The sequence below is a fragment of the Dasypus novemcinctus genome, chromosome 2, assembly GCF_030445035.2.
Source record: "Dasypus novemcinctus isolate mDasNov1 chromosome 2, mDasNov1.1.hap2, whole genome shotgun sequence".
NCBI classification, from domain to species: Eukaryota; Metazoa; Chordata; class Mammalia; order Cingulata; family Dasypodidae; genus Dasypus; species Dasypus novemcinctus.
Window position 1 is genome coordinate 160,082,739 of NC_080674.1, and position 14,539 is coordinate 160,097,277.

The following is a 14,539-nucleotide window of genomic DNA, read 5'->3' on the forward strand; positions in this document are numbered from 1 at the left end:
CCCTCATACCCTGCGGTTAGGAAGGTAAAATGCTGCAGCCACTTTGGAAAACAGCCTGGCAGTTCCTCTGATGATTAAACATAGAGTTACTTTATGATCCAGCAAGCCCACTCCTAGGTAAACACCGAAGAGGAAAGAAAACATAAGTATACATGAACAGTTGTACATAAATATTCACAGCAACATTATCCATAATAGCCAAAAGGTGGAAACAACCCAAATGTCCATCAATGGATAAATGGATAAACAAAATGTGGAATACAATGGAATATTATTCAGGCATGCACTGATACATGCTACAACATGGATGAGCCTTGAAAACATTATGCTAAGTCAAAGAAGCCTGTCATGAAAGACCACATCCTATATGATTCTGCTCATATGAAAGTCCAGAAAAGAGAAATCTTTAGAGACAGAAAGTAGACTAGTAGTTGCTTAGGGCTGGGGCAAAGGCAGAGGGAAGTAGAAGAGTAATGGCTAAATGATACGCGGTTTCTTCTTGAGGTGATGAACATGCTTTCAAATTGATTTATTGATTCAATAAGTGTTTGCCATTAATATTCTACGGTGGTGTGGTCTGTGTGGAAGCCACTAGCCACGTGTGGCTGTTGAGCCCTTGAAATGTGGCTAGTTCAAATTGATTTGTGCTAGAAGTGGAAAATACACTGGATTTCAAAAACGTAGTACAAAAAAAGTAAAATCTCTCAATAATAATTTTTATATTGATTACCTATTAAAATTAAAATATTTTTAATATATTGGGTTAAATAAAATATATCATTAAAATTAACATCACCTATTTATTTTTACTTTGTTAATATGGCTACCAGAAAATTTGAAATTACATATGTGGCATGCTTTTTTGCCTGCATTTATTTCTTTTGAATAGTGCTATTCTGGTGGGAGTTTTTCTCAGTGGGGGAGAAAAAGGATGAAGTATTTGGTTTGGAGGCTGCACTTGTCACTTATAGATGGAGTCTCAGCTGCAGGGGCTCTTTGTAGATCATAAAGATCCAGCCTCCTCTGTGTACAGATGGGTAAATGAGGCCCAAGGGAGATGAGATATGCCCAGGGCTATAGAACTAATGGTGGCAGAACCCAGATCAGAATCCAGACGCTTCTCCCATTTTGCAGCAAGCAGCTTCCTGTCATAACGACACTGCCACCTGGTGGTCACCCAGGTATGACAGACACACGCTCCTCACAGCAACTGGACTCTGCTGCCACCTACTTCCCAACAGAGATGTTAGGTCTGGGAGAGTTCTCTCCCCAGACAGAGCCCTGAACACTCCTGAGTGCAAGGCTACCTGAGATACCCAAGGTCAGCAGGCTCCTTGACAGCCAAGCTGTGCCAAGCCCCAGCCTGCCAGGGGTGAGATGGTGTAATGATTAAGGGCACTTAGTGTGTCTACATTCCAATGTAGATTTGAATCCCAGCTCTGGCCCCTTTCTAGCTGTGTGCCCCTGGAAAGTCACTTAACTTCTGTGACCCTCAGTTTCACATTATGTAAAAGGGGGATAACAACAGTACTTACCTCAAAATGACTGAAAGATGCAGTGACTGTAATTTGATTCAATAAATATTTACAGAGCTCCAGGAGCTGGGATAAAACAGTGGTCTAAACAGATAAGTCCTGTAAATTTTACAGATCAGTGATTCTCAAAGTGAAGTCCCTGCACCTTCAACATCACCACCACCTGGGAACTTAGAAATGCAAATTCTCAGGCTCTAACCCCAGATCTACTGAATCGGAATCTCTCGGGGTGAGGCCAGCAATCTGTGAATCTGATATAGACTCAAGTTTGAGAACCCCTGATATGTGTATCAGATGGTGTTAAGTGCTATGACTATGGCAGGATAAGTGGACAAGTAGCTGGAGAATGATGGGCCTCAGGTGGAGAGATGCTAATTATCTGTGAGGGTCAGGGAAGGCCTGGCGAATAAGAGGACAAGTTCCAGCAGAGATCTCAAGGAAGCAAGGCATAGACCTGAGACTAAGAGGAGAGGACGATGCCTTCTCCCCTTGAGGAAATGTCCTACAAACTGCATATACAACTTCTTCCATCTCATTGGCCACGACTTACTCATATGGGCCACACCTAGCTACCCTGGGGAGGCTGGGAACACTGGTTTTTATTCTGGGCAGCTGAGTGTCCAGGTAAAGATTGGTACTTATTTACAAGAGAATACAGAGAGAAAACATATTGGGGAACAATGACTAATGCCACACAGTGATTGTGATGTAACTAGCCTTTGAGGGTCTTGTTCATAGTTGTATGCCTTCAGCTCCCCATCAGGGAGCTCACTATACCATGAAGCAGCTTTATTCCTTCTTTGAGTAGTTCCCTTAGAAAACTCTTTATCTTCTTTAGCTTTATCTACAACTCCCACCCACTGACCTAGTTCTACAGGCACCAAGACTGCTTCCTCTCCACAAGGCTGACCTTTAACTATTTGAAGTCCCTTATACATCTCTTAGGACCATCTAAGGCCAATAATGTTCCCCTGGAGCCACATCTTGGGAGAAGTTTGCTAGCCCTGCGTTGAGAGATTGAGGATGGCAATGATAGCACCATCTCCGGGCAACAGGAAGCTATTACTTCATCACTCAGGTTAACGAAGGCCAGAAACAGCGGGCAAGGCTAGTGCTCTTACCTCCAGCAGAACTCAGAGAAAGCCATGCAGAAAGGCATTCCGTTCCAATCTTCTTGCAATCATGTCTATTTCATAATTTCTTCAGATTTATCTTGCAGTTGATAATTCTTCATTTGGCTGGCTGTAATCCATAATTTAACTGAACCATTGCATATGTAATGTCAGTAATGACAAATATTTTTGTTTCTAAGAGCTTTCTTTGACTCTTTTTCAACTATATCTGATTGCTACTTATACTTTTTCTCTCCTCTGTTTTTGTTTCATTGTGTACTCTTAGACATTTCATGTGTAGTTATTTTATATTCTGATTCTGATAGTTATAATATTATCTGAAGTCTTTGGGGATATATAAATCTGTTTGTTATGACTCTCATTCCTGGTGGCTTATTTTCATGGGTGCTGATCTTTCGCTTTTGCTGAGCTCTTATCTGTTTGAACCTCAGTTGTGGATGACTTTCTCCAGAAAGGATTTGTTTTTGCTCCTGTCAAAAGCTGGGGGGGGAAGCAGATGTTGCTCAAACAGTTGGGTACCCGCCTACCACATGGGAGGTCCTGGGTTTGGTTCCTGGTGCTTCCTAAAAGGAAGATGAGAGCACTGAGAGCACACAATGAACAGATAGTGAGTGCAAACAACAAGGGGCAGGGGGCAATAAATATTTTTTTAAAAAATTAGAGCCAGGGGATTCTCCTACTTGGGACCACATTAACCCAGGAATCTGAATGTCAAGTTCAGCTCCCTCCCTTGGTTGGGGGTGGGAGTGGGACAGATCTGAGGTTGAACTCTGACACTGACTCCAGCATTTGCCCTTAAGGCTACCCCATCTCTTTGCCTACAGCTATCTGCTCCCTGATCCACTTCAGCTTGATGTCTTTTTCCTTTCTCATTTCTTTAAGGTCCTTGGAGATTTCTTCTTGGGAGCTCAGGGTATACATGTTTGTTTTAATTTATCCAGGATCTAAAAAGGCCCTATCTAGTTGGCTGAACTACAGAAGGTAGAAGTCCATTTATCTATTTCTTTCAATGATTCACCAAAAAAAAAAAATTGTATTAAGCTCCTACTTTGTGCAGACCAGGCTATGTGCTGCTGTGACTCACTGAACAAGACATACTCCCTGACTTCTCAGAGCTCATATGTTTGTGAGGGGAAATAGGCTACCACAATAGAGGGAACTGGTGGTACCCCATGGGCAGTAGGGGTGCTGTGGGAATTCAGTGAAGAGGCACCTAACCCAATCTGGGGGCCATCCAGTAAGACACCTCTGAGAGTGATGAAAAACTGATTTTAATGGCTGAGTGGAAGGCAGTGAGGCCAAGTAGAGGACAAAGCACAGGCAAGGGCTGAAGGCATGAGGGAGCAAGGAGAATTGGAAAACTGAAAGAACTCCATCTGGCAGAGTGAGCAGGTGACGGATGTAGCACAACAGATCCCCGAGGCCTGGTAAAAAGCTCTGAGGAGATGGCTCTACTCTGAAGACAACCGGGAAGGACAGTGATAAGCCAGCAGGAAAGGGACAAAATCCAATTAGATTTAGATCACACAGCTGTGCTGTGGCCTTGGGATTGAAAGGGACCAGAAGGAAGACAGAGAGACCTGTTAAGAAGGAGATTGTTGCAGGAGCTTCAGGTAAGATGAGAGAAGGTAGCCTGAAGGAGAGGTGGAGTACAGAATAGATGGATTTGAGAGCTACCTAGGAGGGATCATCTTTAGGGGCCACCAGTTTCAGGGTCATCTCTAAGGCTGGGCTCCCATGAAGGCCTGCAGTCTCAGGTGGGCAATGGACCATTTAGTCTGTCCTGCCCACGCCAGTGGCCAACAGGCTGCTATGTTCCCACCTGAGCCGCACTATAGCAGCTTGGCTTTCCTTGCAAACAAAACCCTGAACGGAACTGCTTTCAAAGACCCAACTGATTGCATCGCTGGTTACCAGGAAACAGCAGGACAAGTTGCAAAGTCACAGGAAATAAAAAGAATGCTCCAGCAACAGCCAGCATTTTTCCCACCAGGATTCCAGCCAGCTGTCATTCACGCAGCTTGGCATATGAACGGAACAGAATAGCGGCAGCTTCTTCAGCGCTAGGCACTGTTAACGCTGTCATCGTAATTCGTATGATACCTCTGAGGCAGCCATTATTATAAGGGCTTTTTCCCTAAATGACTGAAATGTTAAGTAATTTGCCCAAGGTTACAGTTGGATGCTACATAACTGGGAGTTTTCACTTAGCATGTCTACCTCTTGAGGGTCTGTGGACCACATCCTGCCTTAGAAATCAGTAGGAAAGCATCCTTCATTTTTTTCTAATAATTTTTAAATTTTGGAATAATTTTAGATTTACTGAAAGTTTGCAAAGATAATATAGAGGTCCCATATACCACTCATCCAGTTTCCCTAATGTGAACATCTTATATTACTGTGGTACATTTTATTTGTCAAAACTAAGAGACCAATGTTTATGCATTACTGTTAACTGAACTCCAGACTTCATTGGGATTTCATTTTTTTTTAATATTTATTTTTTATTTCTCTCCCCTCCCCCCCCCCATTGTCTGCTGTGTCCATTCGCTGAGTGTTCTTCTGTGTCCGCTTGTATTCTTGTAATGTAGCTCCAGGAAACTGTGTCCCTTTTTTTGTTACGTCATCTTGCTGTGTGAGCTCTCCATGTGTGCAGTGCCACTCCTGGGTGGGCACATGGACACCCCTATGCACAGCACTCCTTGCACACAGCACTCCTTGCACACAGCAGCACTGCGCATGCATGGCACAGCACTCCTTGCACACAGCAGCACTGTGCATGCACGGCACAGCACTCCTTGCACACAGCAGCACTGTGCATGCATGGCACAGCACTCCTTGCACACAGCAGCACTGCGCATGGGCCAGCTCACCACACAGGTCAGGAGGCCCTGGGTTTGAACCCTGGACCTCCTACATGGTAGGCAGACGCTCTATCAGTTGAGCCACAACCACTTCCCACTAGTTTTTATACTAATTTTCTGTTCTGGGATCCAGCCAGGGCCACATTGTATTATGTCACTTTAATCTTTTCTGGTCTTTTCAGTCCGTTTTTCATGACTTTTAATGATTTAAGTCCTGGCGAGGTATTTTGTAGAATGCTCCTCTAATTGGGTTGTTTCTCATGTTTTAGAATGATATGGGTAGTTTAATCCACTCTCCCCCCCCCCCCCCCACACACACACCCTCATGTCTGCTCTCCCTGTCCATTTGCTGTGCATTTTTCTGTCTGCTTGTATTCTTTAGATGGCTCTGGGAACTGATCCCGGGGCCTTCCTGAATGGGAAAAATGGTGCTCAAATCTCTTGTGCCACCTCAACTCCCTGGTCTGCTGCATCTTATTGTCTCTCCTCTGTCTCTTTTTATTGCATCACCTTGCTGTGCCAGCTTTCTGTGTGGGCCAGCATTTCATGCAGTCCAGCTTGCCATCACCGGGAGGCCCTGAGTATTGAACCCTGGAGGACAGGAGCCCAATTGCTTGAGCCACATTCGCGTCCCGAAGATAAGGGTTTTAAGGAATATCACAGAGGTGAAGTGTCTTCAATACTTAAGGAGTCATTTAGGGAGGAACACGTTACCAATCTAATTCAACTAAGGTGGTGTTTGCCAGGTTCCTGCACTAATGAGTTACTGTCTTCCCTCTTTTCACTCGTCTTTGGAAGTCACTATTAAGTCCAGTGCCTACTTAAGGAGAGAGGAAACTAAATTCACTAACTGGAGTGGGGAATATCTTCTTATATTATTTGGAATTCTTTGGCAAGGAAGAACTATTCCTCAACTCCATTTATTTTTATCAGTATAGACTTGTACATGTTGGATTGTAATCATACCCCTCATTTTTAAGATGAACACAGGTTCAAAAGGCTTATTGTGCAATTCCACTAGAACCCAGGTCTCTGGGGTCCTTCTAAGGGAGAAAGCAGTCTTAGTTGAATACAGGTGTTCAGACAATGGAACGTTATTTGAATTAAAAAGGAATACTGTGTACTGCAAGGGGATGAACCTTGAAAACATCTCACTAAATTAAAAAAGCCAGACCCCAAAGACCACATATTGCATTTTACATTTATACAAGATGTTCTGACTAATCTATAGACAGATTAGTGGTTGGCTAGAGTAGGGGGAAGAGTGGGGTGAGATGGGGACTAATGGGTTTGCAGTCTATGCCCGTTTTATCTGTATTATGGACATAACACTTTTTCATTAGGTTTATGTGTACTTGAAATGGTTAGCAGGGTCTAGCATATTAACAACTGCTCCTTCATGAGTTACCCATTTCCAACTCAGGACTTTTTTGCTTATTCCCTCTGCTGGAACACTCCTCCCACACAGAATATGGCTTACTCCCTTGCCAGATTCTGCTCAAACATGCCATCAGAGGTTTTCCCTAAATAAAACAGCTTCCCAACAAACTTTTCCTCTCTTGCCCTGATTTTCTCCCTCTAGAATAATCCATGCACAACAGTATCATCTGGTGCCACTGGGTTTTGACTAGATGCAAGCTTCTTGAAAGCGAGAACTTTCTTTTCCATCACTGATGAAAATAGAGCCTGGTGTTTATTTGTGGAGGGACTGAATCTTTATGTACTATGTGGAACAAACTCATAAGATCTGCCGAGTGAAAAAAGCAAGACACAGAACAGTGTGCTACCAATTCTGCACAGAAGGTGTGTGGGGAGCACACACCCACACATGTTTATATATGGAGCATGTCTGGAAGGCTCCTGTTCTGCTAAGGCTACACTTAGCTCAACAGTTTCCACTCTCCTCTGGCTCTTTAAGAATCAGTCCATTTTTGGAACCAGCATGTCCACTTTCAAAACAAGGTCTTCATGGCCTTGGTCTGCTTTAGATGACACTACAAGGAGTAGTGTGGAAAAGACCCAACTCCAGCATCAAGAGCTCACCTCCCTCAGGTTCCTCCTCCCAGGATCAGTCTCTGTCCCACTCAGGGACAATCACCCCTTCTTATGTTACTTTTTGACAGGTTACCTGCATCCTCTGAAATAGTACACTGTATCAGATATCTGCTGTTTTATCACTGAACCTGTGACCTCCAGTCAGCCCCATGCCCTATTCAAATATAGACTGGAGAATCAAATATCCCCGAGGGGAAAACCACTCCAAGGAGCTGAGTCAAACAGCTTATGTGAAGGCAATTTATTAACAGAAAATTATTGTGGAGTCCTGTTCACAGACGACGACCACGGCGACCCCCCTTCCTGCGGGTGCTGTCAGAGGGGATGGGGGTGACATCCTCTGTGGGAAGGAAGAGAAAACATCAGTGTCTGGAACCAGATGGGAAGAACAACTCCAGGCTTTCCTGGGCCAATTTTTCTCAACCAATTAGTAGTTGATCGTGTTGGTCCCTACATGAATTCCCAACACATAACAGATGAACATGGAGTGTTTGTCCTAAAAACTTCTGACATGATCTAACTTCATTTTACAGAAAGGGAAACTGACTCAGAGAGGGTTCACATTGCATTTCTGACCGTTCACTAGTCCACCTACACTCAAGTGGAAAAACACTAACAGAGCAACTGAAGACTGTCTCCTTTTCAAAAGGGTAAAAGTTGAAAATGTTTTGGGGAAAAAAAATCTTAAGAGCAATAAAGGGCTAGAATTTCAGACTAAGGTGTTAGCAAACATTAGTATCAAACAGCACAGAAACATCAAGGAGGGGCTGGTCTCAGGAGATCACAGGTGCGAAGGTAACAGATTCACACAAGACAGCACCTTCGGTTCTCACCCATGGGTACAGCTGAGGCCCACACTCTCTGCCCCATTCATTTTTGGTTATTACAACAATTGACAAGGCCTACTAATATTTAGTGGGTAGGGACAAAGGATGCTTGATGTCCCACAATATCAATAGCAACTCCCTTAACAAACACTGAAAGAACAACAATTCATCTCGTCAGCTCTACCAAATGCTGTCTCAACCTGAGTACCAGCCAATGTGGGGTACAGAGATTCAGAAATTAAACTGCTGCCGCAATGCAGCTGGAAAAACACCATCCACATCAAGGTGACAGAGATGATAAAGGAGAGATTTTAAGTTACACAACACTCCTTGTAGTCCCTATAACAAACCTAACTGCCAACAGTAACCAGAGCAGCCCCTGTAGCCTCCAGACACATCACGTTTTCTGGCATCAGTGCTTCAAAGCAAAACAAAGTAAAGTATTAGCCAAAGAGGGTACTTACCAATCCGTCCGATCTTCATCCCTGAACGTGCAAGGGCTCTGAGGGCTGACTGGGCCCCAGGTCCAGGGGTCTTGGTCCTAGGCAGTAAATGTTTAAGTTAAGTGTCTGGCTGTCTCTGGCTCCTTCAGGTCTTAAACCTGAACTCATCAAGACATTAGGGGTCCTGTTTCTAAAATTCTGTAACTCAGGGATCTGCAAACTTTCTATAAAGGGAGAGCCAGATAGAAAATATTTTAGGCTTAGTGTGCCACTTCTGGCTTTTGCTGCATACTTTAAAAAGTTTCCTTAATAAATTACTGGCCTAACTAAAAAAAAAAAAAAAGGAGAAGTTATTCTCAGCTCAGCCCACGGAATGTACAAAAACAAGTGGCAGGCCAGATTTAGCCCATGGGCCAGTTTGCCCTGCTTTGCCTGCAGCCTAAGCCACTGTCCCACCACATGCTGTGATTCTAAGTCTTCCTTGGTGATCTGCCTTTTCCACCTGTTCTAACATCTCTCCTCTGGACCACTTTAACAACTTCCTATCTGGTCTGTTCCCCACCCAGCTGAATCAACTTTAAAATTCCCCTTCTTTTTTTGGTTCAAGTTCCAATCCTAATAATGGTCTACAAATTTAACTCTGTCTATCTGATCACACCTCAAGCCACTCCACTCTTTCCTTCACAAGTGCCAAGTTCACTTCCACCTCAAGACCTTTTCTTTGCAGTTGTCTCCAGCTAGAAAACTCCATACACCCCACCCTACCCATTCTTCCTTCACTGCACAGACTCGTGGCTCATTATATATAGGGGCTAAGTTCAAATTCTCACCCCTGGTCCTGTGACTGTGACCCCACTTGGAAACAAATCTTTGAAGGGCCCTAATTCAATATGACTGGTGTCCTTACTTTGTTACGGCAGCCCTAAGAAACCTGACATGCCAGCCTACATGCCACACAAGAATGGCTCTCTCTACTTTTTTCCACCACCCTCTTCCAGTATCTGTAGCACAACGTTTAATATGCACAGGGTAGAGGAGGGGACAACAGGATGGAAACCAATTATTAAATATGAAAATGCCTAAAATATCTTGTGCAAAGTCACTAAAGGAAAAACCAAGGCTCAAATCCAGGTGCCTGGAGTCCAAGTCCAGTGGAATTACCACCATCTCCAGCTTTACATACCTATTTCCTCCTGTGGCCCGGAGTTTGATGTGTAAGGCAGTGATACCCAGTTCCTTGCACCTTTGGGCCACATCTTGGGCAGCCAACATGGCAGCATAAGGTGAGGACTCATCTCTATCAGCCTTCACCTTCATCCCACCAGTCACACGGCAGATCGTTTCCCTAGGGACAAAAGCAGTTATTCCTTCCTTGTTCAATAAAGATTGAGTGCTCATCATGTCCTAATCAGTAAGAGAGCCACAGCTCAGGAACAGCAGTCACCATGAGCACTCGCCCTCATCCTGACAAATATTCAGTGCCTACACACATTAACTGTATAGCATTGGGGATACAAGTGAGCAAGGCCTAGGGCTCTGCCTTCATGGGATCCAGTCTAGGGGGGGGTTTGAAAGACCTATTAAGAGCTGAACTCTGTATTAACACTTTATATTCATTTTTGCATTCAATCCTCACAATTAAATCGTGAGGTAGGCACTACCACCCTCATTTTTACAGATGAGGAAATCAAATCCAGTGTTTAAATGACTTCACAGAAGGCACAAGAGCTTGTTAATGGTGGTCAGAATCTGCACACAGGGCTGACTTCCAATCCACTGTGGCCTCTATAAAGGGTACTCCAAGAAATAAGATGAACAATACCAAGAAACCAAGGACTCAAATGATTATCACACTGTAAGGTCGTAGGGTACAGAACATTATCTCCTCTTGTAACCCCAATGCCTGGAAGAATTACAATAAATATTTTTGGACTCAATGACCAAGCAACATTTACTTTCTAGTTTTTCTGGTAGCCACAGCAAAAAAGGGAAATGTCCTTCTTTACACAAGCCCTCCTTATTTGAACAAAACAGAAATTCTTTTGGGAGAATCCTTGAACTGTCTGTCACCCAGCCTCAGGGCCATTTCTTCTCAGCTGGGATCTTTAACTCCCCATCCAGGTACTCACTTGCCAGAGAGATCAGTGACATGGACAAAGGTGTCATTAAAAGATGCAAAAATGTGACAGACGCCAAATACATTCTCTCCTTCTGCCACCTGAGGCCCAAGGCTGATGACTTGTTCTTCCTTCTTTTCCTTTCCTTTGCGAGGAGCCATTTCTGGGTGGGAAAAAAAATAAAACAAAACAAAACAATGTTAACAGAGAAAAAGTTTCCAGAACCCCTCTTCCTTGGCTATTAAAGGAAACCTCAAGTTTTGCTCCTTTGCTGTCCCTGACTCCCTCCATTCATGACTGTACTCTCACTCTTAGGTTTAGTTTCATCTCTGTCTAACAAAAACTCATTTCTCCCTATACTTGGGGGATTTCAATTGATGTCTAAAAAAGCAAAATACCATGAAATGCAAACTTTTCCCACAAACTACCAAAAGCACAGACCACAGCACCTAGAGGATAGAAGCATAGGGTTATAGCAGCAGACCCCAAGTATTCCTCCAGTTTTCATTCAGTGAACCTCCTAAATATGGAAAACACACCAGGGCTTAGGTCTCTGAAGACCCACAGCTCTGCACAACTGGGTAAATCAAATCCCCTCTCTGGAACTTATTTTCCCCAAGGTATAAAATGGGATCATTTGATGGACCTGTCAGCCATATACCCGGCCCATTTTACAGAGGGGGAAACGAAAGCTAAGGACCGGTGATTTATTTAGGGTGACATATAAGTTACAGAGAGCAGAACCAGGTCAGGGGATTGTCCATATACCTCACAACACTCCCAAGCCAGGACTGATTCTGTAACCCCCAGAAGACTGAAAAACACACACCACAAAAAGCAAGTAGAGGGAGAAGCTTAATACCTACCCACGTATTAGTGGGAACTCTGCTGAAGACCCATTTTCTAAGAAAAAAAAACCCACAAAACACCTAACTAAAAAACAGCATAAAACCCACTCACTGCCTGTTGAATTGTGCACCAACTTCACACTTGGAATTCACCCAGACAGGAATTTAAACTGGAAAAAAGCCAGTTTAAATGCCATCCCTCATTCTCTGGCAAAAATTTAACACCCCTCCACAACTATTTAAAACTAACTCCTTAAATTTTTACTAGCACCAGGTTTAAAGACACCTCTGAGGAGGCTGACAGAAAATGCTCAAGCGTAAGAACTATTTCCTAACATGTTTAGAAGACACTAGAACTAAGGGCTCTAGAGAAATCAGGCTGTCCCATCCCTTGCAAACAGAAAAGACAAAGATAGGAGGACCTCGCCTATGGCGAAAGACAGTGGCAGCACCAAAACTTCTCCCAGTCCAGCATACTCTGCTGTCCCAAAATGCCACTATTCCACACAAACAACAACTACCCAAAACCTGAAAAATTTCACGTGTTCCCCTATCTTTTGAGTGCCTTCCTTGTAACGTTCTGTGTCTGACACACTGTAAGCACTAAAACTTTTGTTCCTACTCTCTAATGTGTGTGGCCCAGTGGGCTACTGCCTGGAGAAATCTAGAAAGGCTCCACTAGATCTGAGCTTAAGTTCAAAGCACAAACAGCAGTTCCAGCACGGTAGCTGCTCACTAACTACTTGGAATTTCCCTGATTACAATGTCCCCAGAGAAACGCTCGTTCTGGATTAACGCACAGTAACTCTCACAGATAGACACTGATTTTCTCACCTGGAGAGGCCTGCCCTGAGCGCCCATAACTTGCAACATGCCCGACACGGCAACGGAAGAATCGTCCAGGTTTAGAAAGCACCCCAACCCAGGCATTCCCTGCATGCCCTCCTTGAGTCTCTCAGCAACCATTTTCCCAACGAACAAACTTTAGGTTACGTTTGACCTGAAAGCGCCCGGGAAGATGCTGGCGGGCAGAGTCGGGAGGCCAGCTGTGCCCAGGGTCCGGCCGCTCGCCGCCACGCCGTGCGGCCACCCGAACACTGCCGTGGTCCCAGAGCGGAGCCAAGGTCTCCAGGGCGGACCCACTCTCACCCTCACTTCACAGGCTGCCTCCCTGAAGCGACACTGCTCCTTCCCAAGGCTGGTGCAAACCGGAGTCTACGTGGGCCGCGAACCGGGATCCGATTCTGGGTCTTCCGGCCGCGACCCTCCCACCCCGCACTGGGATCGGCTTCCTTGGGAAAAGCTCCTGCACTGTGTCTTGATCCCCATCGAGCCTCCATGCCGCAGGATGCCACCCGATTGTCCCGTCAGAACTCCTACCTGCGCGCCGTCTCCAGACGCCGCCACCCGAAAGAGAGACGGAACAGGAAGAGGCGACAGGTCACTTCCGCGTTCCCGGAAATGCTTCGTCTGAGGTCACCGGGCAAGGCGCTGGGTCCCGGAAGACGCCGCCTTAATCGTCTCTAAAGAGATTAAGACTCGCCCTCGAGGAAGACGGCTGACCCTAGGGCGAACGAGAGCAGGCAAGGGTAAGCGGTGAGTCGCTGCGAGCGGGCGGGCCTGTGTGCATGAACGAAGCAGCTGCGCCCTCTCAGTGAGGCGGAGCTAAGTTCCAAGATGGCGGTGGTCACGGCTAGACTGACTTCCCCTGTCCTGGCCCCCGTCCCGGGTCGCCTGGAGGCGGCACCGCTCCTCGTGGCGCGGAGGGGAATAACAACAACAAAACCCGCCCGATCACAGTGCTTTGGTCGTCTGTGTACTGGGCTGTGCGCTACATGGTTCATATAAAAATCAGAACAAAGTTTTCAATACTTATTATGTACCAGCCTGAGCTAAGAGACTTATATGTGTTGATTCATTTAATCCTCAAGATATTATCAAATAGTTATTGTTTCATTTCCCTTTTCCAGATAAGGGATAATAAGAGACTTGTTGGCTTCACACAGTTGTAGGATTGGGAATTCTCACTTCAAAGCATGTATGCTTAACATCTACTTCCAAGAAGTGCACCTGGCAAATAGTAGGTCTAATGTATATGTTTTTTATGTATCTATATATATTCAAAAATATTTATCCATTTCGTGTGTGAGTACATTTTTAAACAAATGACTAATAATACAGAATGGCATGTGGTCCTATATGAGTTGAAGTGCACCTTATCTAATGACTGAGCTTAATTTAGAGACTTCAGCTCAATGTAGGGAAGAATTAATTAATTTTTTTAAAATATATTTTTATTTACTTTTAAAAGATACTTAGATTACGTAAAATGTTACATAAAAATATAAGGGATTCCCATATGCCCTACTCTCCAAACCTCCCATTTTTCCCCACATTAACAACTTCTTTCATTAGTGTGGTTCATTCATTGCAATTGATGAACACATTTTGGAGCATTGCCACTAAGCATGGATTATAGTTTACATTGTAGTTTACACTCTCTCCCACTCAATTCTGTAGGTTATAGCAGGATATATAATGGGCAGTATCTGTCATTGCAATGTCTTTTTTTTTTTAAGATTTATTTTTTATTTACTTCTCTCCCCTCCCCCCATTGTCTGCTTTCTGTGTCCATTTGCTGTGTGTTCTTCTGTGTCCACTTCCATTCCTGTCAGTGACACTGAGAATCTGTGTCTCTTTTTTTTTGCATCATCTTG

At 44.4% G+C, this 14,539-nt stretch overlaps 2 protein-coding genes across 2 annotated transcripts in view; one reads left to right on the forward strand and one right to left on the reverse strand.

Moving 5' to 3' along the window:
- Positions 1-7,813: 7,813 nt before the first annotated feature.
- RPS14 (ribosomal protein S14) lies at positions 7,814-13,354 on the reverse strand. Its single transcript, XM_004471989.5, has 5 exons — positions 13,203-13,354; positions 10,987-11,137; positions 10,041-10,202; positions 8,879-8,955; positions 7,814-7,927 (listed from the first exon to the last, which is right to left on the reverse strand). Exons 2-5 carry the CDS (start codon positions 11,133-11,135, stop codon positions 7,860-7,862), a joined length of 456 nt encoding a protein of 151 aa, XP_004472046.1. The 5' UTR covers positions 11,136-11,137; positions 13,203-13,354; the 3' UTR covers positions 7,814-7,859.
- The window catches only part of NDST1 (N-deacetylase and N-sulfotransferase 1), an 89,792-nt gene continuing 88,553 nt past the window's right edge, over positions 13,301-14,539 (forward strand). Inside the window, exon 1 of the mRNA XM_058281004.2 lies at positions 13,301-13,411. The gene's annotated coding sequence lies outside the window, so the exon portion shown is untranslated. The remainder of the gene's footprint in view (positions 13,412-14,539) is intronic.